Source organism: Alnus glutinosa, chromosome 3, assembly GCF_958979055.1.
Source record: "Alnus glutinosa chromosome 3, dhAlnGlut1.1, whole genome shotgun sequence".
NCBI classification, from domain to species: Eukaryota; Viridiplantae; Streptophyta; class Magnoliopsida; order Fagales; family Betulaceae; genus Alnus; species Alnus glutinosa.
In genome coordinates, this window is record NC_084888.1 from 1,365,638 (window position 1) to 1,386,777 (window position 21,140).

The 21,140-nt window shown below is 37.1% G+C and overlaps 3 protein-coding genes across 4 annotated transcripts; all 3 read right to left on the minus strand.

The window, feature by feature from the left end:
- Positions 1–5,453, minus strand: LOC133864525 (sulfite exporter TauE/SafE family protein 3-like). Of its 2 annotated transcripts, XM_062300886.1 has the most exons (12): positions 5,064–5,453; positions 4,804–4,963; positions 3,681–3,881; positions 3,133–3,197; positions 2,993–3,032; positions 2,724–2,785; positions 2,538–2,624; positions 2,239–2,289; positions 1,559–1,780; positions 777–870; positions 473–613; positions 1–361 (listed from the first exon to the last, which is right to left on the minus strand). In XM_062300886.1, exons 1-12 carry the CDS (start codon positions 5,289–5,291, stop codon positions 279–281), a joined length of 1,434 nt encoding a protein of 477 aa, XP_062156870.1. In that variant the 5' UTR covers positions 5,292–5,453; the 3' UTR covers positions 1–278. The 2 variants fall into 2 exon arrangements, with proteins under 2 accessions (XP_062156870.1, XP_062156872.1); XM_062300888.1 differs by lacking the exon at positions 473–613.
- Positions 5,454–8,921: 3,468 nt separating this feature from the next.
- LOC133862742 (U1 small nuclear ribonucleoprotein 70 kDa) lies at positions 8,922–14,580 on the minus strand. Its single transcript, XM_062298593.1, has 10 exons — positions 14,251–14,580; positions 13,695–13,809; positions 13,520–13,599; positions 12,708–12,783; positions 12,558–12,622; positions 12,406–12,468; positions 11,018–11,099; positions 10,710–10,872; positions 10,259–10,336; positions 8,922–9,890 (listed from the first exon to the last, which is right to left on the minus strand). The coding sequence occupies exons 1-10, from the start codon at positions 14,350–14,352 to the stop codon at positions 9,161–9,163; spliced, it is 1,554 nt and encodes a 517-aa protein (XP_062154577.1). The 5' UTR covers positions 14,353–14,580; the 3' UTR covers positions 8,922–9,160.
- Positions 14,581–17,138: 2,558 nt separating this feature from the next.
- LOC133864365 (proline-rich receptor-like protein kinase PERK4) lies at positions 17,139–21,140 on the minus strand. Its single transcript, XM_062300671.1, has 8 exons — positions 20,430–21,140; positions 19,598–20,137; positions 19,306–19,392; positions 19,154–19,224; positions 18,939–19,015; positions 18,350–18,494; positions 18,044–18,205; positions 17,139–17,607 (listed from the first exon to the last, which is right to left on the minus strand). The coding sequence occupies exons 1-8, from the start codon at positions 20,992–20,994 to the stop codon at positions 17,383–17,385; spliced, it is 1,872 nt and encodes a 623-aa protein (XP_062156655.1). The 5' UTR covers positions 20,995–21,140; the 3' UTR covers positions 17,139–17,382.

Here is a 21,140-nt window from a genome sequence, read left to right on the forward strand (position 1 = left end):
TAATGTAAAACATTGCCATTTCGTATTATTGTGCTCAATGGTGAGCCTACAGAATTCTTGGATCACGGGCATGCTTTTGGTGGAATTTTTTTAATAATCTAGAGTAGCAAGACATGATGGTGACGTTTCACGAGAGACTGATTTAATGAATTGAACATCTAGTAACATAGTCCATGATCTTTGCTTGAAGCCAAATGGGAAAAAAGGTGACCATGTAAGGCTGAATGTAGTGTGGATATAGGTGCCCTCTGTTGAGAATTCCACAACATAGTTAAGAGTTAAGACTCATGACAGAGATTTTCAAAACCCATATACTCTTGATTTGCCAACTTCTCAACCATGTTTGCTATGCCTACCCCACCTGTAACATATAGTAGAAAAATCCAGCACCTTAGTGTGAAAATATAAAAGAATAAGAAGCTGTAATATCTTGATATGTAGTGAAATAATGGAAAGCTAGAGAGCCATATACCTAAGCTAATAGCGCTCACAAAAATTGTCATAGCTAATATGAAAATGATTATTGATGCCCTGCCGAGGAGTGCAATTATCTTTCTCACTACATGCTGACCAGTAAAGGCAGCAATAGTTGCAACTAAAACAAAATAAGCAGCTGGGGCAAAGAGTAAATTGAATATTAGGTTGAGTCTGAGAAGAATGAATTTTGATGCTAAATAAGCGATAGCTACCATTGGTATGAGTTTCCTTCCTATGCAGAACCTCTTCTAGCAGTCAGAATTAATTTAATTTTATATTACACTATCATTGTTACTTACCAAATGGAACTGGGAAACGGTTGAGAAGGTAATATTGTACAACTGACATGGAGGATGAAAATACCATTGCAAAGGTTGATGTAGCGCTTGCTACCTGCAAAAGGTGTGAATTCATAAGCTGGTTTCAATGGTCCTGTGTGTTTAAGTATGAGTTTTGTATGCTGTATATATATATATATATCCCTGATAATTTCAAGCTGTGATATCCAATATTAGAGGTTGTATTATTGGTATCACGTTACATGACCTGAGTTGAGGCAAGTTTAGCTGACCTGCCAATGACATGGCATTTAACTCATCTCTTCTGCATCCTCGTAATTAATATTGGATTTCAGTTAGACATTTGGTTACTGATTCAGGAATTAATTTTTCTACCCTGACCCAACTCATTTTCAGCCTCTAATTGATGAATCTAATAGTACCTCAAAATTTCAAAAATCAGATGAATGAGATTCAGAAGAGTGTTGTATATAAGTTTAGTATTTCGATGAAGTTTCCCCACTGTAAAATTCCAGACAAGATTTTCGATCTAACTGAAGAAAATCATACAACCAACTCTGCTACTGTCCATGTTTGATTCGTGTTGTAGCCAGTACCTTTCATGACCTCGCCTCTAACTTATTTTAATGTATTTTATCTGTGCTAGGTTAGATTTATACCTAAGATCTACCGCAATCCACTTCAGCCCAATTCTCGACCACCTGACCAGGCTCAAGGATCACACTAACTTTGTTTCTTTAAAGTATTAAGAGTAGTAGATGCATGAAAAATGTTAAATATACCTGAGGAGGAATTCCCAATTCAAGAAAAAGGGGTCCCAAGATAAAGCCACCTCCTAGCCCAAGCAGTCCACCTACCATGCCAGCTACTATACCACAGCTGCAGTAAAGAAAAATCTGATGCAGCTTCCAGTTTGTGATTTCCTTTCCCTTAGATGCAATCACCCTGGTCCCTTTGTATAAGCATATGGCTTCAAAAATTGTGACTGAGGCAGCAATTGGTACCTATGCAATGGGAAACTATTATGCAATTAGAGCTTGCTTGTTCTTTGTCTTAGGTACTTGGTTCTCAAACTTACATGATTCAAGTGCAGGATGAACCTCAAAAAAAGAAAGATTAATTTATTCCCATCAGAATATTGTTGATGTTTCTTAGGGATCTTGCTGCATCTCTTTTCTATCCCCAGAATTAGAAGGGCATCTGCTCACTACTGTAGTGGAGCAATAGGTTCCTGTCTATCCTTGCTATTAGTACTTGGCAATTCTTCTTCTATCCATGTAAATAGGGTTTGTAACTCTACAAGCAAATATTTTCCTACAATTCTGTCTAATCTTTCCATTGATATAGATTTTGAATTGTGAAGCATATAAGCTAAAAAATAGTCTTACAGCGTGTGGTGCATTTTTCAGTGCTGTGAGAGTATTATGAAAGAGATTTGACTGTTTTAGGTTGAAAAATTTACCTGCAAGGAGTTCAGAATCCAGTACTTGATGGAGCAGGTCGCAGTATATGTCTGCATACAGATTCATATAGATACAAATTCAGTACCACAAGGCAACTTCGTGGTGTGTGGTGACTGTCAAACAAATGAACTGGCCGGCAGATGAACTAGAAAGACAGGTCTACTACCCGTAGATACATTTAATTAGGACAGTGGTAAATTCACATTTGACACAGGTAATTTCATTGATTAGCAATGCAAAGAGATGAAAGACTTGGAAAGAATATTTTCTTGCATGAAATTTCAGTCCTCAAACTTACCTTAATAATCTGAACAATAAGGAAAGCCACCCAAACATACACAAGCAGTGATAATTCTTTCCAGCATATGTTGTGTATAAGAGGAACCTGGATGAGATGGTGATAGTTATGGAACAACAGCAAATACAACATGAATATTATTGAAAGAGGATTGCCATAAAGAAAATTAGACATTCTTGGACTCACCTCCTCATCCTGTGTATCAGCAGGACTACTTGGTAATGATTTGTATTCTTCTCCGGAACCATCTGCAGTTCAGGAGTTTAGCACAATCCTTTCTTAATTTATCATATCTAAAGGAAATCTCTCTCAGTTAATGTTTAGATTTTCTGTTATTTTCCTTACTAGTCATATTTCAGTCTCCTTTTTGTTTTTAATACCTAATCTTGATATATTTACTAAAAGGTTGAAGTTTTATAGGAAAATTGTGCTTGGAGAGGACCACAGGCACTCACCACCAAGTTTTGACTCTGATTCCAACAGCTTGGCTGCTTCCTGAACTCAAGTAGCATTTGAATGTCTTACTAACTACGCATTTGAATGTCTTACTAACTATACATTTCAAGCTTAAGAAATAGTTAGTGGAAAAAATTACCTTCTTCATCATTGTCTCTTTCTTCCATGTGTCTATGCCTTTAAATAAAGCTTTTGTTGATGTACCTGGCACCGATAATTTTCAGCAGTAATTTCATAAGTCTCTGAAATAAGAAGAAATTCTAATTCAAGTGATATGTAAGTCATGGGGAGACTTTGTTTTTAACTTGAAATGAATTTTCTTCTGTTGCACTACCCAAAACATAAAAATAAAAAGAAATATTATTCATATGTTCCGTTGGCTGAGAGAGCCTTGTGAAATACAAAAGATTTGGATGTAATAATTTTGATCTCGAGATCATTTTGTGCAAAAATGGTTTCAAGTAAATACTCTTCACTATGCTCAGAAAATATATATATATATATGATCAAAATATGTGAAATTAAAATATGATTATTAAACTCCAAAGAAACATTATTCTAAAATCGAGTGAAAGAAAATATGAAAGTAAGAAAACCAATTTGGATATTATATTATGGAGTTGTGTTCCTGTATTCCTAAACTATATATTATAGAAATAGGTTGGTGCTTATTAGTATTAATCCTACCAATGAATAGGATGATAAGCAAAACTGTGACCATCCAATCAGCAAACATGACATTGAAGGCAACTCCAATGCTAATTCCTAGCATGAGCATGGGCTGAAAGAGCAACGCCAGGTCATAATCTATTATAGGCATGTCCAATGTTGGGTGTCTAAGTCTCATGTTGTAGTATACTGTTGATCCTGCTGCACCCATGATCATACCTGCAGCCAGGAAATCACAAGTACTGTTAATATAGAATCATAGATGGTAAAATCAAATCCAGTATATGTTTTGGGTAAATAACAATTGACACTTTCTATAATTAGGTCCAATTACACTATACCTTCTTGAATTTCAAAAATTACGCTAAATCTCCTTGCAATTTAGGAGATTTAAGCACTTTTGTGAACTAATATTGGATTATATCACACTATCATAAATTTTGCACTGTTGCATGGTTACATATCAGCAAGAATACATGCTGCCGCTCTTACATCTCCCAAATCTCTAATATATTAAGAATTCAAATAAATGATGATGTTGTATTATATATATGGTTGGTTCACCAAAATGTACCAGTTCAACCAAATTATACAACTATTTATTGAAACTTTTCAGAAGTTAGGAAAGTATAGTACAGTTGGTAACGTCCTTGTGGAGTACTATACATATCAGCAAGACTACATGCCTATTTTGCCACTCTTACTAGGGATTCAACTAAATGATGACATGGCATCATGGCATCATTTGATTGGTTCACCAAAATAAATCAATTTCATCCAAATTTTACAGAGGTTTATTGTAACTTTTCAAAAGTTAGGGAGGTAGAATATAATGAGTCCTAACCGTAGGGAGATAAATTATAATTTGCTATATACATTTCAGAGACGCCCTAATAAACTAGTACCTTAAAGGCGAAGCTTAGCATTGTAGAAGGTCACACTAAACCTAGCTTTTGATGCATGCATATTATGTATGAAACACGCATGTATACTCTTTTTTTCTTTTCTTTGTTACTTAATATATATATATATGTAAGAAAAATGCATGCAAGAAAGCAGTCATGTCTGCGTCGACCTGTAGCTTTTGCTAAGAGACTGCATTATGTTAATTTGGATGTAAATCAAGTAGAGCAACACTGACACTTGGAGATGGCAGTAGAAGACTTGGGGTCGAAACCGATGATCAAGGTGAGCATTGGAACGAAAATTCCACCACCTCCGACCCCTCCAACGCTACCCAATGCTGCGCCAAAGAATCCTACTATTGATCCTACTACGATTTTCCAACTGAATTCCATATCCTGTTCAACCCATTGATTATATATCAAAATGTAGATATTCAAATGGTAAGTGAAGGAAGAAAGTTAAGACTGAGTTCAATTAGGAGAGTTGAAAACTAACCGGCCAAACATGCTCATAAGAAGATTTCCCACTCTGCCATAGGAAATGAACCATTCTAGGTAGAAATCCTTGTCTTACTTCTTTCTCAAAATTTTCGGTCGCTTTATTTTTCAAGACTCTCTCTGCAGAACCAACACTGCTCATCATGACTAGGCTCCAAAACAAAAACCATGCAGCTGCTGCTGTTGATATTGCTAAAGCTCTGTGGTTCACACGAGTCTGAGCCATTAATTGTAGACAGTATATGCAAAGCTAAAAGCTTGGCAAGCTAGTTAATTTTGTGACTTGAGAAGATTGCTATATGTTTTTCCTCGCCTTGCCTGACTATTCCTCTTGTTTTTCTACGAGCATAGTCACCCTAGGTTGGGGAAAGCATGAAGAAATCAAGAAACGAGGAGTGCACTCTTTCGGTACCAGCCTATTGTCTACATATATATATTTCTCTCGCACTCTTCTTTCTCTTTCTCTGTGGCCCAGTGATTTGGACTTCTGTTTTCTTTCTTTTTCCCAAAATGTAAGAAAATTGTGAAAAACTTTTAGGTGCCTCGGATCTTGCATGTGTGCCTCTTTTTAGTTTTCTTTGGGGTAGACAAAGTGATAAGAGAAAATCACTTAACGTAATTTTTTTTTTTTTTTTTGAAAATTGTGTATAATTAATAATAAGTTATATGATATTTTTATTGGATATGCACATGTGCGTAAAATCCCACTCAGATAATAATAAGCTTATGAATTTCATCTATTCATTTATCTTTAAAAAAAAAAAAAAAAAGAAAGAAAGAAAGAAAGAAAGAAATGATACTTGTTAATATCATAGTCGTCTCACACTAGAGCATCTAGCATTAATTTCCGCTAACTACAATGGAAGCTTCATAGGTGCTTCCCGATTTTTGGCACGGCGGATTTTCCTGACATGATTGAAAAGGAATGAATTTGTCCTCCAATTAGTCTACGAAATCATAGAGGCACGGCACTTTATGAACCAGCTTTACAATTAATTACAGCTAACTTTGAAAACGTTACAAAAACGACTGGTTGCTTAGAATCAATTTTTGTCTATGCTCCTTCGCTTTTAACTGCAGTTTTCCCAACCATGCTTGGTTATGATCTTCATCATTTTTGTCAAAATAATGTGATTTCTCACGAATGCCAATCATAGTTTTGAACAAATCAATTCAAGGCTATCAAAATTGTCCTGCATTTGCTGTTTAAAAAAAAACTAAGGACAAATATGAATGTATATATTACACGAGTCGGGAGGGAGGAGAGATACTACTGCTGCAACGCCCGTTATTTAGCAAAGCCATGAAGCTTCATGGGTGCTTCATTTGGTTTTTGGCCTCTTCTTCACAGCATTAATAAACAGTACTCCCACAGTTCCACCATTATTCACGTCTGAGGAATTGAAGCAACAACATTGGCAAGTGTGGCCGCCTATTACAAACACAATCTTGATTCGTGAGTCGTCAGAACTCGTCATCCTGCCCTTGGGTAGGAAAAGGGTTAGAGGTGAGAGAAATGTTAGAGCTTCTTCTAGTGTTTTTTTTAGGTTCTTTTATGCTAACATAACATCCTGTTTTTAATAAGAAAAAAAAGGTGTCATGTCAGCATAGGACTCCATAATGACACTAGAAAGAGCTTTAGCATTACCTTAGAGGGGGGACCGTTCTAAAAATTGGATGGATTTAAATTGAGTAGGAGGAATTTTTATTTTTATTAAATTTAATATATTAAACATTTATCCTTAGAGCACGTGAGAATTAAAAATATATGTGAGAGTCGTATGTTTGAAGGACACATATAAGTTAAATAGTATGAGTTTAAGGAATTTCCTCCAGCACAATTTAGAGAAAAATTTTGTTCGTAATCATCAACCAAATATAATACACAGATCTGACAATTTTTGATATGACCCCGAACTTGATACAAAATTAGCGGGTTAAAGTTTAAGGGTTTAAATCGTTTAATTAAATAGATAATGTTAAAATTGACCTATATAGTCTTATTACTCATGTTTCAACACGACACAGTCTGACTTGACACACTACATTTAGTGCTGACAAATTTTTATACGATCTACAAACCCAACACGAAATTAATGGGTTATGGTTGAAAGGCTTGACTCGTCTAATTTAAATGAGTCAGGTTAAGGCTGACCTATATAATTTTATACTCATACATCGATATGATCCGAACTCGACTTGCGAACACAAATTGTCACCGCTATTAATAATAGTAAGGAAGTTGTTTAGTAAGGATATGGGATGAATCTCAATTGACACTCATTACAAAGCCTTCTTTGAATTTTATAATAACATAACTCTTCATACAAGATAATCAGTCTTAAAATCTCACTTGAATTATTTATTATATATTTCATATAAACTATTACACCTTGTTGTTTATTTTTCAGTGTTGGATTTGGGTAAAATTCACAATATATAGATGAGGAATAACTTTATTTTAATTTTTAAATTCTTGATATGTAGAGTTTAGTCCAAGATCTCTAATACAAAAACGAGACATTTAATTAAATCACACATATTTTTGTTTTTGTTTTTCAGTTTGTACTTAACTATCAAAATGAAAAGAAAAAGAAAAAGAAAATGAAATTTAGTCCAAGCAAAGGCAAGAAGTGGGTTGGGCTTCGAGACCAGTGTTTGAAGTCGATTCGAATCTATAAACAATGATTGAGCTCACATCACCCAGCTCAATACAGCCCCCAAACATCGACTACCGAACTGATCCCAATTATCGTGGCCCTTGAACTTGACCAAAACCGCAACGTTGTCATTCATGTACTTCAAAGCCATCTTCCTTTTCTAAGAATAAAAAAGCTCTCAGAAAAAGCTGTTGTACCCTTGAGACTTGAGAGTTTCTCTATTTCTTTGCTGGACCGTTGGTTATGACTTATGACCTTTTCAGGCGAGATCTAAATTGGCGTTGAAACTATCGATTGAGATGATTTCTCCATTTCTAGTAAAATAGAGATAATTTATTTCATGGAGTTACGTTATTTTAAAATTTTAAATGACATGATAACATATTCATCACATGACAATATATCCATTTAGATCTATGAAATCAAAATCTATATCTTGAAATAAATCTACATTTCACTTAAATGGAAATGAGTACTGGGTCGATTGATGCTGATTAAAGAGGACCTGCTGATTTTGAAGTGAATCAAGGTGATAGAATTGCCCAGTTGATTATGACTCCTCAGGTTGTGGAAGCTACTGTGCGAGGAACTGGAGGATTTGGGTCTACTGGTGTTTGATATTTTGCAAATTTGCTTTTGGAAGGATGCTTGTTTTCATATGTAGGGTGACATTTAGTTAAAAAAAAAAAAATGTAGGGTGACATTTAGAATTACTCGGAATTGGGTCCTGTTCAGGGTTTGTTCAATTTTCTACTCGAGAGCTTTAGTAATAAGTGCTGGTTGCCCCCCATATGCTTCAAGCTTATGGATCATATTTTCGCATCTTCTACAACCACGATAGGGGAACCATGGTGCCATCATTATTGCCACTTGTACAGCCATTACTCATCTCATACTGCTCAATTACATCACCATTATCCCGGCCATCGACACTGTTTTGTTTTAACAAACAGCGCCGCAGGGCTAAAGAGCAGTAATCACTTCAATAAATAAGCAAGGTAGCAAATAAATACTTTTAGCCAAGGACCTAATTAGAGACCCAGGCGATACAGCCCGAATAACCAGGCACAAATTATCTGAATTGCGGCAGGTGTAACAACATATTAAGTTTACTTTCAAAATTCTGAAGGGGTTAACAATAAAAAAAACAGAAAAAATTAAAAAAGAAAAAAAAGAAAAGAAAAAAGGAAAAGAACTAAAAATAAAACCAAGTATACAGTCTTACTCAATCTCAAACAATAAAAACAAAAATCACCAAACACAAGAACAGATCCTCAAGCAGCTCAGTCATAAAACCTTTAAACAGAGAGTTTTTGTTAACAAAGAAAAGGAGAATCCAACATCCATACAGAAGGAAGTTGCTCCATGAAACACTCCTGACCTTTGATTGAATGATGCCCAGAACAGCAGAACAAGTTGGGAGATACTAGCAGTCTCAGTACTCGTACTCCCGAGAAAGTGATCTCTCTGCGCGTCGATATTCACGCTCCACATCTCGAGTTTTCTCCCTTTCACGTGGCTCAGATGTTGCACGCTCATAATGGTAATCATCCTCCTCCATTCGATCAGGATATTGATCGTAGCGGTCAGGGTCATCAGGGACATCCAGATGATCATACTGTCCCCTACTTCGACGATGCTCATAGTGCTCAGTGTCATGGTCTTTATCTGGATGCTTATGCTCATGCTCGGGCTGTTCATACCACCCATGATCATCCTCGGGTTCAGTGCGATCATAGTCCCGCTCCCTTTCGCTATGTCTGTCCCCCCTCTCATGTTTTGATTCAACTTGATCATAAGTAGGCTCCCTATCACGGGACCGCCCCTGGTCACGGTCATGGTCTTCAACTTCCAATTCTCTCTCACCCTCCCTTTCTCGACCACGATCACGTTCTCGATCACGGTCTCTGTGTCGATCACGCTCATAGTCGCGACCACGCTCCCGACCTCGGTCTCTATCACGGTCGCGTACTCGGTCACGATCATGACCCCGATCTCTTTCCCTTTCCCTATCCCGGTCCCTGTCCCTATTATCCCTATCGCGATCTCTGTGGTGCCTATCCTCCCTATGATCGCGATCCCGATGTCTGTCATGGGAGAGTTCACGGGATTTCTCCCTTTCCCTCTCTTTATCCCTTCCCTTTTCACGAGATTTTTCCCTATCCCTGAAATCATTTCATTCAAAGTCACCTTTTTTTTTTTTTTTTTATATATATATAAAAAAATGATGAGACTGAGAAACAAGGTTGTTTTGCAGATACTAAAAAGCTCAATTAGAATATGCCATAATGTTAACTACAGTATGATATCATAAATGTTAACTACTTCATGAACATTGTATAAGATTTTAACTAGACCATCATTTAGATACACAAGTTAAAATAGTGCTCAAACATGCAACTTCCAGATGGATTACACCCAATCTATGAACCATTTTTTACTGAAACAATCTTTTATATTGTTGAACACATACATTACCATCTAAGGCTAAAATGAAAAAGACGAAATGCAAAACAATTTGGATGAATCTTACCGCTCTGCATGCCGATCCTCTCGTGCCCTTGGCTCCTCAGAGCGAGATGGTGGTCCTCCTGCCTGCACTTGCTGCTCCCTGAGCAATTAAAATTTATAGTTCTCATAAGAAGACCAGAAATTAAATGCAATAACATATCTTAATAGAACTAAGTAATCAGCCAGACCAAATAAATATATCAACGAGCCTTTGCAAAATTAATATTCAATCGAAAATATTAAGAAAACATTCAATATCTTTGCTTCAATGACGTGCAACACTTAATACATCCATAATGAATTCCCAAAAGTCCAGGCATTCCACTTAGAAATATTAGGATAACAAACACTTAATATATCAATGAATTTAGTGTAACTTGAATTTCTCAGTAAAGCTACAATACACAGGGTAATGAAAATTGAATCTCAACAGATATGAAGTTGCATGAAAATGTTGCAATTCACTCTTTTACCTCCCTGAATATCTCTGATTAACATCTTCACCTCCAACTCTGGTGGTTCCTAGCCCGCCACCAAGTCGGCGAGGACGCCAATTTGGGACAGTTCTACCACGTTCAACATCCACAAGCACTCTTCTACCATCAATCTTCCTCCCATCAGCTTGTTTATATGCAGCTGTATAATGCATGTAAGAAGTTTTATAAACATACAATATAGCATATCACACATTAAAAGCGCAAAAGGGCACAACCCTAGTATACAAGAACTCTACAAGAGAAACCCACTATTAACGAGAAAAACAAATTAAAATGTGGCATACCTTTCATGTCCCGTGTGTGCACGTACTCGATGAAAGCATAGCCTCTAGGCTTATTGGTCTCTTTATCAGTAATCAATCGAACCTGAAAAACACATGGAACAAAATAGAAAAAAAATAAAATAAAGAACAGTCACTTCAAAAAAGGAATCATATCTCAAAGCAGTCATAAAATATGAAGCTATAATTTTTAGTTCCATAACTAAGTGACAACTGTAAAAAAAAAGTTAAAAATAGTAAATCCTAAATGGCACGGCAGACAGGCACTATGCCTCATTAGCCGTGCTCACCTTCAAATCATAGAGCTTCCCATCGCGAGATGCATCACCACCAGCTAGAGTTGCGGAAAAACTGATGTATTTGTGGCCAATTTACCAGTTGGTGAACAGACTAGCCTCCCCTTACCAGGGATTTTTATTTTTTAAATAACTAGAAAGCTATAGATAGTATAAGAAATACCAGGAAATCTTCTCAACTGCTGCTATGTTTTTGACAGCCTTTAAAGCCAAAAATGAAAGTTTTAGCAACAGGAAAGCACTAAAAATTCAAACAAAGGAGAGTAGATACTAATACTCCCAACATGTTTTACCCCCTCCAGGAAAAAGAACAGAAGTTGTCAGTCTCCTTTTGACGCTTGAAAATAAAGGCCAAAAGGCACAGTGCATCATTGCTCTGCTCAACTTAAAATTTTCAGCTTTGCTGTGCAGGATGAACCACCATCTTTGGAATTGGGTTGGTAGAAAATTGTGGAGTCAAAAGAAACATTTACTAAATGCAATAACCACCTCCTTACCAGGGATATTTCTTGATACGTCGTAACTTAAGTAATTCCTAGAACATCCAAGTCTAAAAAGAACTCTAAACCTAAATATCAAGATAGGTGAAGGGATCAAAGGAACAAACCCGTAAGCCATTACCAGAAAATTGGCTGTGACACCAGTGCTCTTATTACCAACTCGCACAGACACTCCAAAGTTAATATATTAAATCGAATAACGTTTAAACCTTTCAGACTTGAAACAAAATGCTGAAGAGAATATACGCTACAATAACACTTAATACTCGAGTAGAAAACTTTAAGTCTGTGATCCATTATATCATCAATTTGATTGAAATTAGATTTTCAAAACCATTTGATTAAGTGGTAATTATATTAACAAGCTTGATTAGGGGTCTAACTGTAGTCAACTTGAGAAAAAAAATACAATAGAGAACCCCAAACAATTTTTTTTTTTCCTTTTAAAAAATTGGTAAGATTATGAAGTCTTTTAAATCTTAAATCTTTTCATGAAATAATCATTTTTTTTTTAATAACATAAACAAAAAGGATAGAGCTACCACAGAACTGAACCTCTTACCGAACCCCCTTGGGGAATGCTCAAAATACCTACCCGCTTGATTGGTCCATAAGACTCAAGCTCCCTTTTGAGTCTGCTCTCAGTTGTCTCATAACTCTGCGAGAGGAAAATAAAACATGTCGTCCCCAAACAAAATATTGGCCATAAGTTGGAAAATCCAAAATACAAAGGACAATATTACTTACAAGTCTAGCCACGAACAATGTCTTGTATGGGTCTCCAGAAATATTTGGGTCTTCATTTGGATTATCTGTGTTAAAGTACTTGTAAGAACAAATATATTGAACCTATTGAACTCCAAAACCTTAAAGTAAAACAAAGTGGTGTGTCTTCACATTTCTGTAGCTCCTCAGCAGCCTTTGCTGCACCCTTCTCTAGTCTTAACGTGTGTACTCTAGCCCTTCTTTGTACCTGAATCCATTCAAATATATCAAAATCAGATATGGTGCAAACACCACGTTATACTTGAGCAATTCCTAGTTGTAAGCTCTACTGGCTAAGTTTGTAGTTTTCCTCTCAGACTGAGGGTAATTTAGGTGCTTGGAATGGGTTAGTTTGTAACACCACCTTAGGCAATTGTTTTAATCACATGTAGGTACACAGACAACAAAATTAAATAAAATAAAAAGGAAGATTCAAACAACCATCAGAAGAACCTCTGCAGATGGGCTTTTCAATGTTCTGTCTTATATTCCCAAGATATGATGAAGAGAGAAAAAATGCCCATCAAGTAGGTAACAAGTCATAATTTACTTAACAGTTATGTTATATCACTCACTTAGAGCTGAACCAAGTAGTTCGAATTTAGAGTCAGTTCAGTTGAGTTGTATCACTCATTTTGTAGTTAATAAACAGGAATTCTTCATCGGTATCACTTCCATGGACAGAAAAGAATCACACACATAATTCATGACCATTCAGTTAAATAAGTTGAAATAATTAGGCGTCATCCTTCTTGTACTTCCTCTAAAGCTGTTAGAATGAAACGCCAGGAAGAAACTAATATATGCCATATACAAAGGTTTTCAAGGAAAAACATTAGTGATCTGGCCATCCATTCAGCAAATTGTGACAACAGAGCCAAATGATTATCTGATGTAAAGCAATGGAGCATAGATCAATCCCCTGCAGAAATGTAACATCTTACAGGAGTTTCAGCCTCTTGGACAGGCGGAGCATATTCAGGATCTCCAGGCTCGGCAAACCTACTCACAAATTGCGCCATCCCTTCATAATATTAAGAAGAAAGATCATATTATAATTATACAAATCAGTATCAAATAGAAAACCATTCAAACACGCTCTAGACAGCAACATTAAACCTGTTAATGACGGGCATTTTCTCTTCTCTGGAGGCGGTTTAAACTCCAAAGGCGGTCGAGGCTCAAAAAGCTTCAACAGGTTGGATGTTAGACCAGTGGGATGGCTCTGCCCAATCTGCATTAAAAGCGAAAGTCAATAATCAAGACCACCATATAACTACACCGTGATGTTTTTATAAGCCCAGCTGAATTGTTGCAACGATTGTGATTAAAAAATTGTTCCAATACTAAATTCCTTAAAGCAAAATTAGCAAATTTGAAATTCAGATACGAATACTAATTTCTATTTCCTCTACTTGAGCTGTGTTGCAGCAAAAACTGAGATGTATAATCAATCATTTGAACCAAATCCACCAAATATAAAGAAGTAACAAGAATCAAACAAAATCCAACTAAAATTAACAAATCTGTACCATCAAAATATAGATCAACTTTTTTTCTGAGTCAGACCTAGGGTTGAAGAGATTTTGCAAAAAACCCAAACTACTACCAAACCATGAAACCCAGATAATTTCACAAACAAAAACGAGGAGTCGGAAGCGAAGAGAGAACGAACTAGTTTGAGCTGTTGGACGCTGGCTCGGTTCTGGACTTTGGTGCGGGCCTGAACGGCGGCGTTTTGCTGGTTGCGCATGAGCGCCTCGTTGTAGTCTCCCATGGCGAAGCGATTGGACCTGAGCTTAGGGTTTCTGAGAGAATCGAAGGTTGGTTACCAGATGAGAAATACGGCAAGCATCGATGGGATGTTCGGATCCGGTTTGCTTGAACCGGATCGGGTATGCGAAGTAGCCTCAGGAAGCGGCAGCGAAAAGAGAGGGTTTTCCAGATGGTCTATATATAAAGAAGGTCAAAATGCATGTCCGTTCATCCCAGTATGTACTGTGTAGTGTATAGTATCGATTTATTTGCCTTTTCATCTGCATTTAAATAAATAAATAAATAAAAGAGAGGCTTTTCATGTATTTATCTATGAATGAAAGCAATGATCATACGACGTCGTTAAGGTGTCCGGACCATTTAGGCTCTATCCACCACTGTCAGACCCCCAAGATTCTCAGTAGATAAGGTTTAATGACGCTTTTAAAAAATGAAAATAAAATAAAATAAAAAATTATTTGCTAAATTTTAGTAGGTAACAAATAGTTTTTAGGGTTTAAAAAGTGATTAAATACTTTATGAGGTCAAAAAAAAAAAAAAAAAAATCACTGCCATTAAAAATTTTGACGGAATCCGTTATTATGTTGCATCAATCCTAATAATATTATGACATGTGCCACTTATAATTAAAAAATTATAAAAACATATTAAAATATTTATTTTATTTTATTTTTATTTTTATTATAGATACTTGCTAAACAGATTACATCAAAAAGAAAAATACAAAATAAAACACGATTGGGCTGGGCAACCCAATAACGAAGCTAAGAATGAAAGTACGCGGAGGCAATGCTTCCGAAGATGCGGGCCCTTTGGCTTGAGGCACAGATGCCACAAAGCCTGAGTCACTAGTAAAGGTGATTTGAAGAGTGTATTGAGTCACAAGGACCCAAACACCTCGATTACAGGGGTAAACATGGGAAAAGTAGAACAAGTAAGCGCAAAAAAACAATAAAATAAAAACAAACACAACAGAAAAGCAGAGGCAAAAGGCGGTGTGGGAGCTGTCCCTGACGACGCGTGAGACACACGCGCCGCGAAGGGAGAGCCTCTCAGCGGCCAGAAACGCCGGCGAAGCCATGAAACACCGGTGGAGGAGGTGGTTGAAAGCGGGGAAGCCGAACATGGCAGCCACACGCCGAAGAGAGCAAAAAACCCTCTGGAGCGTGTGCACCACGCACGGCCCAGGGAAAGGCGGTGGAGTGAACGGAGACTGGCGGTAGATGACGGAGACGCCGAGGAAGCCGGTGGTGAGGAGCGTGTCATGTAGAGGTCGGGGAAAGAGCACAGATCTAGAACGGAAAAATTGGAACAAAACTCGATCCCAAAAATTACAGTAAACACGGTGGAAGGTAGAGGACGTGTGCTGCTGCTGTGAAGATACAAACCAAGACAAGACAAAGCAAGAGCTGGAAAGATAAGTGGGTAGATGGAATAGTTGAGCCACTTATTGGCATTAGGAGTTGCCAAAATCATCATTGACCACCTAGAGGGGTTCGCCCACCTTGGAATCTATTTAGAGATGAATCAGAAGATTGATGAACCCACCCCATGGCCATTGTAATACCTCGAACAAACATGTGGCAATTTATAAATGAAAAATTAACAATACATTTAAGTAAATAAATTAGTTAATTATGGGGATCTATAAATTAAAAGGAAAACAAACAATAGATACCTTAAAATAAGTAAAGACTTTAAAAACACATAAATGTCAATATTCAGATACATCCGAACATTCTAACAATGCCACATCAGAACGTGATAACTCTTGGCCCATTGTTCTACCAATCCACATTATCAATCTAATATGATCGACCATTATGACGGTACGTGAACCGTTCGAATTGTGACAATTTGAATGCGAAAATAATACTTCCAAAACTTAGGAAATGTGTTTTTGGGTTAAGGCCCATAAAGCAGGTATGACTTAGGAGGTAAAAGATTGGAGCCTTGATGAAAAAAAAAAAAGAAAAAAAAAAGGGTTTGAAGTTGGCTTTCTGTGTAATTATCATAAGAACGGTACCATCACCGTTAGAACGATGCATGTGGACCCCTTAACGCTGCTATAGACCATTATAATTAGAGTTTTGTGACTAAAGAGTTTGACTAATAACAGATTAAAAATGCATATGAAGAGCTAAGACTTCTCGAGGGCTTCATATTTGGAATTGTGCGCAAGGTTAGTGATCGCCCATTGGAACGCCTAATTATTTCACTGTGGAGCATGATTATCTTCAATACTACAAATGTTCATTTTTAATAAACTTGATCTCGCCCGATCAACATAATTTTACATTTTATAAGCATAAATTATATCAATTATACACATTTACATCTAAATTCATAACAAAATTAATTCAATAATCGATATCCATAATCATAATTACATACTTGGGGTTTTTAAGGATAAAAATATAATTAATCATACATGTTACGTGGGTTGATACGAATTTAACCTATTTATTAATCATGTATAATCCAGTAAACCTTTTTTTGTTTTGTTGGTTTGCTAAGTACTCGGGTCGACCATCTAATTTTTTGTTATATTTGTGTCGAATTTGCATGTTATGTTAAATATTGTCAATTATATATCCTAAGATTCTACAAGAATGAGGTCATTGAAAGCTTTTTTTTAATGGCTTCATTGGCTTCCAAATCCTAAAACGGAGTTGCCGTGTAGAAATAGAAAAAGACAGTCAATGACAAAATTCTATTTAGAAAATGGTTTAATTAAAACAATCCCAAAATTGTTCATGACTGATTCAATCGTATGATACAGACAACATTCACAAAACAATACAAGCTAGATCTGTCTCCATTGCTTAGTAGATGTCTATATATATATGCCATAGTAGTACATATCCATATTAGAAAACGAAAAATAAATTGATTAATGAAAGATCTTCCAATTTCACCTCAAAAACGCATATCCCCAAATTACTTAGAAACAATAACCAGATAAAATATGTATATATATAATTTGTTTTTTTTGAAGTGAGGCAACTCAAAGGTACTGCTTTTGGTTTTCTCAGTTATTGCCCATCTCGCGGGACTCATTACTGGATGTGCCGTACTCGTTGCTCACATATTCCTGGCTCGACAGAGCCATCTTTCTGAATTTCTTCATGTCGGCATTATATGCATTGTTATCGTAGTCTGAGCTCCCATTGGAGCCGTAAACGGAGCTCTGGCCAGGCTTCGTCCCCTCGTTCAAGTCGTCCAGCGACACGTCTCCCTCCAATGCACGTACAATCTGCTTTTCAGGATCATTTCTATTGAGTTAGAAGCAGTGTACGTTCTCATACACCATAAACCATTCATTGCATATTTGAAGCATGTGGTACTGCATGTCTTGGTCTAAAAAAGCATTAACTCATTCTTCTTATTATTTGTTACAATTTTCTATTTGTTTAAACTTTTGTCCATTAAATAGTTGAGTGATGCTACTTTTCGCAACCATTTATTACACTCATCTCACACTAAATGACACGACATATTTTAAGTGACGAGTAACATATATTATTCTAAGCAGTTATTTAACATAAGAGTGATGTTATTCTTCGTACTCATTTCACACAAATTACCAATCAACTGTTAAGTATGATCGAATTTAAGCTAACATATCAGAAAATGTATTAAAATATTAATTAAATGATTAAATTCGATTTAACATGTTCAAAGCTCCATACCTGGCTCATCCTGGGGCGCTTTCTAGCAGAATGGCGAATGCTGGCAGCAGCGCTAGCTACCATGCTTGCCATCTCATGAGGGTTGTAATTGCCCTCCAAGCGTGGATCAACCAGCTCATCATATTTGCCTTCCTCCAAAGCACTTGCTAGAACTGGTCGAGCCTGCAGTTTGTCACACATACATTTACAGAAAATCTCAATGGTTACAGGGCAAATGGGAGGAAAAAAAATACTTTTTTTTTTACTCACAATCTCAATCTAAACTGCAAATAATCAAAATTGGAAAAGTATAGAGGAAGTACAAACCCAATCTGCTAAGCTATCTTCCATTGCACCTGAAGGATCCACAGGTCGCCGCCCAGTTATTAATTCCAAGAGCATGACACCATACGAGAAAACATCAGATTTATCTGTCAACTTGCCACTCGATGCATACTCTGGAGCCAAATACCTGCATTGGCAGATTTCTCTTTTCTTAAGATACAATGTATCTAAAAATAACTTTATTTGCAATTGTCATTCTAACTTAACAACACCTTAAAAGGATTGAATGAGTGGATTATAAAAGTATTCATGATTGATAAGTCTCACGTTAATTCATGATTAGATAAGACTGTACTTATAAGTAATTCTCTAAAATTATATTTTACTAGTCATTTTAGAATAATAACGCAGTCGTGGCTAGCCTTGTTTTTAGGTCGTTACAACCTTTCTCACCTTCAAATTCCTTCTAATCTTAATTTGTTGCCGATTGACAAATGTAGATGATCATTATAACATAAGAAAAAACTGGAAATGGTCAACCTATATATATATATATATATATATATATATGCTGAAGTTGCTTCATAGCAGTCCCTTAATTATAGTAAAATCCTGAATATATAGAACATACCCGAATGTTCCCATGACACGAGTAGAGACATGAGTGTAATTGTCAGAAGACAACTTGGCCAATCCAAAATCAGCCACCTGAATTATAAGCATTGGGGAATGACTGATTAGCTCCAGCAGCATAAGCATCATATTAAATATTAGGAATTCATTCATGGTTCTATACATTTTCTGCAGATATATTTATGTGTAGGAGCACTTGGTAAAAGCAGATACCATGGCTTCAAAGTTGAAGTCAATGAGGATGTTAGCTGCCTTGATATCACGATGGATGATCCGAGGGTGGCCTGCATGCGCATTTCAGTGAAAAAGATGAGACAACTACCACAGAGAGAGAGAGAGAGAGAGGCTAGCTGTGAATTTCTTACAATCTTCATGAAGGTATGCAAGGCCTTTGGCAGATCCTGTAGCAATACGAAGCCTAGTTGACCAATCCATGACTGGAATACCCTTTCCTGCAACCAATAGTTGGATAAACTTACTCTGATATCCATATGATAATCGAAAGCATCATGTAAGTAATATTAATTAATTCATCGCTTATCTCAACAGTTTAAGCCAATAAAAAAGAGTAATTTAAATCCTATAATTAACAAGTTTAAGCCGAAAGAAAATAGTAAATTTAATATAGTTTAAAAATATGCAAAGCGTAGAAGTTACCATGGAGGTGATATTCCAAGGTCTTATTGGGAACGAATTCGTAAACCAACATCCTCTGCACACCAGCAATACAATATCCAACGAGTGACACAAGGTGTCGATGATGAACACGGCTAATGATTTCAACCTCAGCCTGGAATTCTCTCTCTCCTTGCCCGCTGCCCGTCTTCAGGCTCTTAACTGCAACTTCCTTTCCATTAGGCAACACTCCCTTGTGAACATAACCAAACCCGCCCTGACCCAACAAATTGGCCTGGGAAAACCCGCCTGTTGCAGCCGCTAGCTCCTCATAACTGAAAGTGCTCTTGTTGAATCCAAGAGCCATATTTGGAGAGGGAGGTGGCAAGGGGGGTTTGTATGGGCCTGAGAAACCGGAGCTCATTTCACCGCTACTTGACATCATGGGACCTGGAGGAGGCGGACCCCAGGATCCGGCACCAGGTGATCCCGCCGCGCCTGGCGGTGCGGGTAGCCTGACAACATGGTCCGGTCCTTGGGAGCCATGTTGCCAGTGAGATGAACTTTTGTAGTATTCACTTCCTGCGCAATAAATTATACAGCTGTAATCATCTCAACCCAAATCAGTTCTGCGGATTGGATGTAGGTGAACCATATTCACAATCCTCGATTTTGTTTTTTATTCTCTTAATGGACACATTAATAAACAACTCGATCAAAACATAATATCTATATTTCTATATATATATATATATATATATATATATATATATATATATATATATATATTTTTTTTTTTTTTAAAATTGGTCACATCAAAACACTTTCATGATCTCTAAGAAGCAGAAAATTAAGGAGGTTATAGGATTGGCACCTTTTTGTGAAGGATCTCCATAGTAATGCATCTGCATAGGGCCACGCTTTCTCTTCTTCCTCCCAAAGCAGATTGAACAAATGATGATCGTAGCAAGTAGAAACAACCCTACCCCAACTGTAACTCCTATTATCAGCGCGTTGTTATTAGAGTCCGATGAACTAGACGTTGAGCTATCAGAACCCGTCGATGGGGGTGGGGGTGAGACTTTGTGTGGAGGGGGCGGAGGTGATCTACTGGAGGAAGAATGGGGGGGTGGAGGTGGCGACACGTGATTGGATGGTGGGGAAGCTGAACCGTTTTTTGGGGGTGGCGGAGGAGAGCCATTATTGGAAGAGGGTGGTGGCGGTGGTGAAGATGATGAATTACCTCTTGACGGAGATGGTGGAGAGGCCTGGGGTGGTGGGGTAGATGGCGGTGACTGTGAGGGTGGCGGTGGCGGTGACTTTGAGGGTGGTGATGGCGATGATGATGGAGTTGGTGAAGATGATGAGTCTGACGGTGGAGGAGCGTTTGGTGAAGGTGGAGAGTCCGGCGACGAAGCATTCACAGAAGGCGAAGACATTATACGGTCATCAACTTCCGGTAGCTAAGATTTACGTCAAAGTATACGCCGGAAAGTAACTCCGGCCACCTCTCCCCGAACTGCTCGTCTCAACGATTGGAGACCCCTGAATCAATAACATTAAAAGATCCAAATGGAAACAGTTA